A 10,958-nucleotide genomic window follows, 5' to 3' on the forward strand; every position below is an offset into this window, starting at 1 on the left:
CCTGTAACCCCTCAAACAAGCCTGGACTTGCCCAAGTATGCCCAAATCTGAAAAAACAATAGTCAAAAACATCTCTTAATGAAACATGAGAAATGATATAGCTTTTTTCCTAGAATTTACCTAGCTATGCTAAAATGGACCTGTGGGTCTTTGTTTGCAGGTTACCATTTTGTACATGTAGTAGATCCTGCATCCTGGAATAAGTGCTGTTTGTCTTTGCCTACTGTTTGAGTCTGGGCCTTCTTCAGTGGTTCTCATTCCCTTAAAAAGACTATTCTTTACTCCTGGACCCTATATCTTCCTTTCCGATAATACTTCACTTCCTCTTTTCTCTTCAAAAAAAAGTTTTCTCACCTTGCCTGAATTTTACTATAGAAGAAATGACAGTGTGTAGAACATGGGCATATCAAAATAGATCTTTTATATCAAGTTCCCTATAATTCTTCCTCACTAGCATTGTGTGTGTGTATGAGTGTGTGTGTGTGTGTGTGTGTGTGTGTGTGTGCACATGCTGGTTTTTGTTAGAGCAACACAGAATGGCTATCTTAAAAAAATCTTACAATTGATGTTAGAAAAGTGTGCAGAAATATGTATAGTAATTCTCTGATGGTGGGAGTATAAATTGATAGTCAGCTGAAGGTTCCTCAAAGAAATTTGAAGTAAACATATTATGTGTCACAGCTTTGCCATTCCTGGGCATATATAGAGACAATCTGACATCCTACCACAGAGATATTTGTACATCCATGTTTACTGTGTCCTTATGTACAATAGATATGATATAGACCTGACCTGAATAGCTATCAGCCGGAAAGATCATTAAATGTGTTACACATACAAAACATAATGTTACTCATTCATAAAGAAGAATGAAATTTAGGGAAAGTGAGTGTATTTCAAATGTTTGATATCAAGTGCGGTCACCCAAACTCAAAAATAAAGAAACCCATGTACTCTATTACAAGGAGTCCTGTCCTGTGATGTACAGTGTAAATATCTGTGAGTGTGAGTATTTTTACTACATTGTAAGGGGAACAAGGAAGAGTAGTGTAAAGTGACAATGAATGACAGGAGGCAGTAAGTGGCTTGTAGTTGTAAGAAAGGGTTATAAAGAGAATTGTATTTGTAATTTCAACTCTACCATGTTTTTTTTTTGTGTGTGTGAATAAGTGAATAAAAATGTGATTGACAGTGAAAGTCTAAAACAATAACCAAAGCTCCATAGCATCAGAATTGCTATTATGTGTGGGAGTTCAGTGAGATACATAGGGTTCGGGACTTGACAGGTCTTGGAGTGGCTATGCTAATGTAGCTGTATGATGTGTTTATTTGTAAGTCTATCACAATAGAGTGATTGTGTATGTGCATGTGTGTGTATGTGTATAAGAAGCTCTGAATTTCAGAGAACAGCTTAGAAGAATAACATTTTTTTCATACCTTCAACTTTTTCATCCTTTAAATGAGTAGAAGGAAGGCACTGTTCTTCTAATGGTCTTCTAAATCCTGCCCTCACTTCTCTCAGGTGCACCAGCTTTCTTGAGCTTTTTTGCTCACTGAATTAAATAGTTCTGCTGCACCTCTGTTTAAAGTTGCTGAATGTCCTCTTCCCAGGGATGCTGAGCCTGGCCTCCTGTGCACACCACCACCTAAGCTGTTCTTTCACTTCATCTTTCTGCTAGACCCAAAATTCCCAGAGATGGGGATTTTCCAGTATGTTACCTCTAGAATATTTTACACAATGCTTGGCTCACAGGGATCAGTAAGAATGACTGAAAACGCAAGGGTATCAGAGACCAACTTTGACAATAATACCACTTTACAAGGTTAGGGACATGAGGATTAGAAAAGTTGATAATGGGTACGAAGAGATGAGTGAAAATAATAAAACAGAAAACATAAGGTAGTACTGGGAGGGAGTTCTAGTGAATACTGAAATCATCCACGTTCAATATTCTATATATATTTATATCCCAATACAACAGGGATAAGAAGACAAAAGACTTCTTTAACATGGTCAAAAGGACAACTAGAACAGTTATTTGCTTTACTACTTTGAGCAATCAAGCCATTAATCCAATTAGCATTTTGTGGTTTATGCAGTGAAACCACCGTACACCAAGTATCTTGAAGGCAGCAACTCCCAAGGCCAAACCTCCTATTTCAGAAGAAAGAGCCAAAGTATGTTTGAATTTCCTGACCACTAGTCTGGGGGGTGTACCTACTTGTATAGTATATCTTAATGTCAGAAAGGCCAAGAAGCCACACCCTAGGGCAGGGTGTGTAGTCACACTCTTTGTTAACAACTATCAACAAGGTGAAACTCTCTGACCTTCAGTCAGTGTAGAAATAGGTTCACATTTTTGGGTCTCCACATCAATGTATAGAACGTTGCAGAATTTGGACAACGAGTCACATACCTGACAAGGCAACAGAAAGTGCAATTACAGCTACAGTGAGAACCATGATCACTACATAGCAGCAGTAAAGCTTAACAGGAGGCTCAGTTGAGATGATTCTGAGACATTTTCCTTGATGCTTTTTACCTGAAAATATAAATATCAGAATATCAACCTCAGGAAATTTTCAGGAAAAAACAATTACCCAGAATCAACTGTAAATTTCACTTCTACTCCACTTGAGCAAATGCCCTTCACAAAAGTTCCTGGTCCATAAATGATGTCCTTAGCTTGCGAAACACTAGAGAAAAGAGAAACATTTTTTACCACTCTTTTCTAGTTATTTTCTCTAGGAAAATGGTCTTGTACTTTGTAAAGATTTGTCACTTGTATTTTAATGAAACGCCAGTAGCCATGCAGGAAGTATATGTGGGGTGACCAGGCTGGAAGTAGTGGCAGGGAGACCAGGAAGAAAATAGAGGTATGGCAGCAAAAAGGGAGAATTCTGGGAAGAGGAAAGCTCAGTCTATAGCCATGACCTAGCCACAGAGGAAGCAAGATGAGAATGCCTTACTGATAAAGGTACCACGCTACATGGCTAACACAGACAAGAATTATGAGTTATAAGAGTTAATAAGAAGCCTGAGATAATAGGCCAACCAGTTTATGGTTAATGTAGACTTCTGTGTTTTCTTTGGTACTAAATGGCTGCAAAACTGGGCAGGACAGAAATCTCAGTCAATAGTTATTGAATTAGGCACGAATGAAAGAGCAATAAACAGAAGCAGTGAAGATAATTGTAAAAAGAAAATAATAACAACAAAAAAAACTTTTAGTGCTATAAGAAGAGACCAGGTAAGGACGAATGGGTCTGTGATAATAATATTAATGAAAAGAAAATCAGTTTTGTAAGCTGAGGTGACATGGGAGTTCTCTTCTGGCACATGGGAGCTGGAGGGAGGACAGTCAGGAGTTTGACATTATTCTTGGCTAAATATTGAGTTGCAAACTTAGATGGACTAAAATAGACCTCATTCTATATATGTGTCTTTCTGTTTGTTTATCATTTATCTATTTATCTTTCTATCTCTTTATTTATCTATCCATCCATCCATCATCTGTCTGTCTATCTATCTACCTTCTATCTCTCTCTCTCTCTCTCTCTCTCTCTCTCTCTATCTATCTATCTATCTATTTATCTTTCTATCGATGTATCTTCTATTTCACTATAATGAGCTAAGTGCAGTTTGACATATAATCAGAATAAAAAAAATAAAAAAGGAACATTTCAGCAAAGTACACACACAAGTTACTGTAAATCCATAGTAAGAACTTTCAGCATATTAGTAAATAAATGAATTTTTTTAACCTAACAGGAGCTATCCAGAATAAATGAAAACAAAACTATAACCAAAGTCAGCATGAATGCTCTCCCCCAGTCACCCAGAGCAAGGCAAGGATGTCTGTTCACCATTCTAGCATGACTCTTGGGTTACTATGCAGGACATAAGTATGAGAAAGTGAAATAAGAGTCATGCTCCACAAAGAGAGATGAAAGTGTTGCTATTCAGACAACATGGATGGATCTACATACAAAGTTCTAAAGAGTCTTTTAGAAGATCCCTAAAAGAAATGAATGAGTTTACAATGCAACAGAACACAATATCAGTGCTTAAAATTATTTGCATTTTTACACTAGCAATTGTCAAATGTAAACAAATATAAGTACTGCAGCTCTCAGAGTACTGCCAAACACAAAACTGTACATGAAGTAGAACATGCTCATATTCAGTTGTTGGCAGAGCAACAAGGGCTTTTAACCTCTGAGTCAATTCTCTGTTTCCTTTCATTGAGTTCCTAAAGATCTCAATATATTGTAGGTACAATTTCTTTTGAGAAAATGAAAAAATAAACATCAACAAGAAAATATAAAACTCTTGTCAGTACATTTTTTATCTTTTGATTCTTTTTGTTAGGGATCAGAAATACTAAATCTATTTTATTTTTCTGTGTGTGGGTTAAGAAATCTCTGTCTGAGACAAGTGCACTGACAAGTTTCTTCTTCAAATAGATTTAAAGTTCTAGTCTTCATGTTTGTGTAGTTGTTCATTTTGAGTCATTTATTATAAAATGAATGAGGTTGAGCCATCATCATGGGAACCAGCTGTCTTAACATCATATGCAGAGGAAATATCATCCTTTCTTTACCCATGAAACTTGCAAACTGAGACTGATTTTTCGTTTCCCGGCTATTCATACTCTAATAATCACACAGAAGCTATATTAATTACAACACTGTTTGGTTAATGGCTCAATCATTTTCCTAGTTAGCTTTTATATCTTAAATTAACCCATTTTTATTTCTGTACCACTATGAGGCTGTGGCCTACCAGTAAGTTTCTTGTATCTTTCTATATTGGCAGCTACATGGCACTTGGCTGACTCCACCTTTTTTCCTCCTCTATCTCTGCTTGGATTTCCTGATTTGCTATATTCTATACTGCCATAGGTCAAAGCAGGTTGTTTATTAACCAATGGTAATAAAACAAATTCATAGCATACAACAGACTTCATATTTACATATTTATCCATGTTGCATCATTTATTGGACAATAAATGATGTGTGAATCATCACTATTGGAAGAAACTGTCTTAGCATCATATATAGAAGAGATACCTTCCATTCTCTACCTAAGAAACTGTCCACCTTGCCTAGTTTACAGTTCATAGACAACACATTTAATAAAACAAACATTGATTTTTAAAAATAAAAATATGCTAAAATTGACAAACTGCAGTAATCTGTTAAAAATGCTCAGTATTGCCAATGTTTGGGGGAAACATAGTTTAGTGGTTTGCTAAAATTTGAATTCATTTCCCTCATAACCTAGATCTAAGGGAAATGCCTGTGTTTACATAAAGAAGCCTGTCTGCATTCTAGCAGTTTTATGAATGTACTCTGTGTTTGCAACAACTCAAATATCCCTGAGCTTGTGACAATGTGAAACAATATTACTCAGACCTGAGGAAGTGATTGAAAAGAAAAACTGGACCTCAGGCTTGCATTTGTCCATTTTGTTGTGCTGCCTAATTGGTCTTCAGCTTTCTGTTCCCAGAGATCCTAAAGCAAAAACTTAATGCCCATCTTAGTAACCCTTAAGGAGTTGGCAACAAAGGCCGTCATCCATGGGCCAGCAAGGTGGCTTAGTGGAAAAAAAAATGTATTACATTCAAGCCTGATATCCTGGATTTAATCCCTGCAACATGCACAAAAGCAGAAAATAACCAAATATAGTATTAGGAGCGGTGGGGCTGCATCCCCAGCACCCTGGCCGCCTGCTAGCTTATGCCTCGAAATAATTACATGGACAATGTATTCTTTTAAACACTGCTTGGCCCATTATATCTAGCCTCTTCTCGGCTACTCTCGCACCTGGACTAGCCCATTTCTAATAATGTGTGTAGCACCCCAAGGTGCACTTACCTGGAAAATTTTAGCCTACGTCCATCCTTGGTCAGAGCTTCATCGCGTGTGCCTCAGAGAGCAGAGCTATCGCGTCTGCCCGGGAGAGGGAGCATGGCGTCTCTGAGCTCACTTCCTCTTCCTCCCAGCATTCTGTTCTGTTTACTCCACCCACCTATGTTCTAACCTATCAGGGCAAGCAGTTTCTTTATTTAATTAACCAATGACCTTCCTCCATCAACCAAATACAGGTAGCTGTTTTATTGACTTTAGATGTGAGTTAAGGCTAATGTCTGAAATCAGCACTACTACCATCACCACCAAATCCCAAACAGCAACAAAATCTCACCCAGTCCATGTGCAGTTTTCTTGGAGAATCTGATGACAGGTCCCTAGTTTCCTGCTGATAAATTTCAATTACCTGCTCTCTTTTTGCTCATTCTCTTACCCGCAAGGTTCCTGAAAGGTTTCCCTGACCTGTTTGAAAATTCTTTTTGTGTTCAGATTTGAAATACCTACTCTGAATTTATATCTCACATCTCAATCAATCATGTTATCAAACCTCTTCTACTATACCTCCTGTGTTCATAGTTGACATATGACTGGAATGCACTGTGGATTAATCTCAAATGTATGATTAAAGCAGGAATTCAACTATATGACATTCTTGAAAAGCAAGTGTTTAAGCACTGAAAAAGCAAAGATGCCATAGGCTGTGTACAGAGGAAAGGAGTGTCTAGAGAAGGGCACTGGGGTACTAGAGTGGGGTCCAAGTCTATAATGTGACTATGATGAAGACTTCAGAGTTAAATATGTTCCAAAAGTTTATGAGAATGTACATGAATGCAATGGTATAGTTAAAGGGAAGGTTTAAATTGTAGACATAAAGAAGAGTACACTCAGAGACCTCAAGAAGAGTCCAGAGCTGTGAGAGAATGTAGTAGACTAAGATGGCCAGCAGCTGGAACTGGATGATAAAGAGAAACATGGAGGGGGGGACAGAGATGAAGACAAGGGAGGGGGAGAGACCAGGGGAGAAGAAGATAAAAGTGAATACCGAGAGCAGGAGTAAAAGAAATGGGTAAGAGAAAGCATGGCAGGACTATAGGACACCAAGGCTGGGAAAGGGGAGCCCAAGATATGAAGAAGTTTAGGGTAGGGTGCAGATTGAAAAGAACTGAGAAGGGCCACAGGCACTGAGTAAGCCTGGAGGTCAGCATGTGCTTTGGTGTGCTGAAAGTCAGCAGAAGCTGTTTTCTAACTGACAACTCCCCACTGCTTTCTCTCCTGACTTTTGTTTTGCTTTGTTTCTGCTTTGATTTTCCATAACAAAAAAATATTATGGAAAATATAAAAGCACATAGAAAAAATGGTAAGAAAAATCCACAGGCTGTGCTACCTTGTCTCAAAGAACTGTGGGATGTTTTTTTGCGGGGGTCTGTAAGGAGGATGGAAATATTTTTTTGATGGGAATATTTGACCTAGCTGAAAAACATCTACATTTTTATGAACTTGCTTTCGATGGCAAGTATGAATGCTGCTTTCCAGAAAATTCAATATTCTTTCACTAAAACACACAAACAAAAAAAATTAAACAAAAAAAATGGAAAAGGGGAAGAAAAAAGTAGAAATAAGAATGAAGTCAACAGTTTCCAAACATAGAAGACAGTTTTCTCCCTAAAGACTAAAACAGAAATTCCACAGGATTCTTCATTTCCATAATTTTTTGTAGAGTGAAAATACTAGACGATTTGGTGCTGTGTGTGTGTGTGTGTGTGTGTGTACTTGTGTGTATGATTTGCTAGGGGGAGAAGTGGCCACACAACCAGCCACTGCACCTCTTTCATCCTTGCCTATTCATTGAATCACACTGGATTTGAAAACCCCACACCCTAGCTTCATAGGGAACTTCCTTAGATGAAAATATTGAAAGGTATTGTGTTTGAAATTCATTCCATCTGGGACATAAAAAGTATGGTTTATAGCGACTTCCTGTAACTCACAAGAATGCAAATTATGGCATCAGGAGGTGACTGGAAACCTACACACACACACACACAAACACACACACACACCGACGAACACAACAAAATGAAGAAAAAACAAATAAATAAAAAAACAAACAACAACAAAAAGTCCAATTCCCTAAAAACAATCAAACAAAAACTATGCCTCAGGCTCTAAAAATTAACTGATCATTCATTTTTGTCTTGCCTATTTGAGTACTATACACTCGATAGAGTAAGTAAGGTACTAGAGGCCAACAAGCACTTCCACTTCTACAAAGCCCTGCCATGGCAGAGTTAACAGACTGGGGATTCAGTTCCTCTCAAGCTCTGGGAAGGCTCCTCTCTGCCCTTTCAGTTTGCTTCAAATTGTATCAAATATATACCCATGTCTCCCTCTAGAAGGTGGTCTGGGGCAGACATTTCTGCTTTTACCATGTCCATGGAAGTCTCTTCAACCTCTTCAGCAGGCATCTCTGAACTGAGAGGAAGAATCTTTCCTGAACTAAGGAGGAGGGATGAAACCTGAAACCCTGGAGAGGGAGACAAAGCATTGATTTCTGTGTTTCCTAATAAGCACTCTGCAAGCACAATCCAGCTGTCTGTGTGACTCATTAGCTACTCCTTAACAGTTCTGAACACATCACCTCTCAGCACATAGCGTTTTGTTCCTGGAGGAAACAGAATTACAAAGTAGGACTATGTGAAGTGAAATTAAGTGGACTATAGTACAGTAAACATTTCAGATTCATCACTACTACTTTAAGAAAAGTGTTACTTCAATGAAAGTCATTGTTATTCAGTGGGGAAATGTTTGTTGATTGATTGATTATCTGACTTATTGAATTAGGGTTTCACTATGTACCTCTGTCTAGCTTCAAATAGACCCACATTGGACCTGCATCTCTTGCCTTATGTCCTGTATTTAAAGATCAGCATTGCTATAAGTCCTGAAATTCCAGATCATATAGGTGAAGGCAAATCAGACCTGGACAGAAAGTCAGAGAGGAAAGTGGCATGGAATTAAAGGGCAAAGTGACAAACTGCTGGAGTCAGAGATACTTGTGACTGAGGTCACTATAGATGCAAAATCCCTGCAAGAAGAGTAAAAAAGACCAACATCCCTGAGTTTAGGTAGAAGTTTCACCATCTGCATGTGTTAATTCCTGCTCTGGCTTCAGTCAACTGTGATGAGGGGGTGTCTATCTTCACCTCTTTCTCTACATGGCTGAAGACACTAAACAATGATCTTGTGGGCTGCAAAGGAAATTTAAATTCTGGAGTTAGGGAACAGACACTAAAAATTACACTTCCATTAATCTGTACATACATCTTAAAATGTGTTGTCAAATATAAATCACAAACACTTTGGGAGAAGCATCAAGACTCAAATCTCTTTCCCTCCCGCTATGAAACCCCATAAGGCTCCTCACTATGTAAAAGCCGAGCATAGTTTGCCAAGACTGTGTTGCATTGGATCAGAAAGAATAATGTTCCAACCATCACCCAGAAACCCTGTTAACATGCAGATTCAGACTGTCTGCACTTGGTAACAATCTCTTGGTGACATCTGCATTTCTGAGAAGCCTTTCCAGAAACACTCCTTCCTGAGGAAACAGGCAGAGTCACTCACATCTGTTGTACAGAGGTCAGTTCCCACATTTCTTACGTTTAAGCAGTTATTTAAAAAATGTACATACCAAGACATCATAAAGGATGAACTCTTACCTCAATCAGCTGTGGATCCCACTTTCTGTTCCCTAGTAACTGTCTCATTTTGAAGAAGGGGGAAGTGCCACCATTTCCCCTCCTAAGTCTTTGATATGCTCTTACTCTTTTTAAACTTTTCTGGTCAGTACTTGATGCTATGCTTTCACTAAAATATTAGGGGTTTCCAAGTTTAATGATCTCCTTCCTGTGACAGGGTCAAAATCTTTTCCTACAACTAAAAGACAGCCTGAAGTCAGAAGGAGGAAAGAAACTTTATGGTAAGAATAAGTGTTCACTCAATGAAATGCACACTGTGTCCTGAGCTTCTGCCTTCTCAAGATAGGGGAGACCTCAATTTATCAGCCTAAGGTCAGGCTCTAAGATTCTCAGGCAAGAGGCTGGGAATGGGATGTGGAGGATTTGTGCCCATAGAGATGTGGCCTGGGGCAGATTCCATATCATTGTGTCTTACTATTCTAATGCCATGAAGAGACACCACGGCCATATAAAGAATAGCATTTAACTGGACTTCCATTGTCCTTGTGGTGGGGAATATGGAGGTATGCATGTAGACATGGTGTTATGGAATCAGAGAGTTCTAAATCCAGATCCGCAGACAGCATGAAGAGAGAGAAGAAGAGAGTGAGAGGAAGCCACTAGGTCTGCCTTGGTCTTCTGAAACACCAAAGACCACCCCAGTGATACATTTCCTCCTACATGGCAATACCCCTCAAATCCCTTGCAAGTATCTCCATTCCTTAAGGATCAAATATTCAAATTTATGAGCCTATGGGGGCCATTTCTATTAAAGCCAACAGGAATCTGCCTAAATCCATTTAAAGGCACGATCCATTCGGCTGTATTTTAAAAATAATTTTCTATTTACTATGAGTGTTAAGTAGCACTGTTTACTGGAACCTCACATTCCCAAGCCTTTGATTTGTTTTTGAGAAAATCCTTACTTCCCCTGTCCCTCCCTGAGTCGTCCTGACCTTCCCTGAACACTATGTCTTTTTTAAGTATTTTTTTTATTTCCTCTTGCCACATTTCTCAATTCTGTAAAACTAGTAGTGATTTTACTCCTTAAAAGGGGCAAAGAGGTGAATTTGGACTGCTCGTTCTCTTTACTCAACTTATTAAGCAGTGGCTATTGAGTACTCAGTTGCACCCCAATAAAAATCAAGATTGCTTGGAATTTGGCTTAAATGGTGGAGGTGGTCTCCTATTCTCACCATTTAGATAAACACCAGCACACCTTGTTTCAGATATCTTCAAAGTCCAAGGGATAATTTTCATCCTATAACTTGACTTTCCTGAGTGTGGCTTGGATACAGGAAGAAGCAGATTCTTTGGTTTGGAAAGCCATGGAAGTGTGGGAAGAAA

The 10,958-nt window shown here is 38.5% G+C and overlaps 1 protein-coding gene across 1 annotated transcript in view; it reads right to left on the reverse strand.

The window, feature by feature from the left end:
* LOC142855694 (uncharacterized) overlaps nucleotides 1-8,339 on the reverse strand; it is a 63,427-nt gene extending 55,088 nt beyond the window's left edge. Inside the window, exons 1-3 of the mRNA XM_075982141.1 lie at nucleotides 8,252-8,339; nucleotides 2,418-2,543; nucleotides 1,438-1,503 (exon numbers count right to left, since the gene is read on the reverse strand). Of these exons, the coding sequence (XP_075838256.1) occupies nucleotides 1,438-1,503; nucleotides 2,418-2,543; nucleotides 8,252-8,339 (280 nt within the window). The remainder of the gene's footprint in view (nucleotides 1-1,437; nucleotides 1,504-2,417; nucleotides 2,544-8,251) is intronic.
* Between the last annotated feature and the right edge of the window lie 2,619 nt (nucleotides 8,340-10,958).

This window comes from Microtus pennsylvanicus, chromosome 8 (genome assembly GCF_037038515.1).
Source record: "Microtus pennsylvanicus isolate mMicPen1 chromosome 8, mMicPen1.hap1, whole genome shotgun sequence".
Classification (NCBI taxonomy): domain Eukaryota; kingdom Metazoa; phylum Chordata; class Mammalia; order Rodentia; family Cricetidae; genus Microtus; species Microtus pennsylvanicus.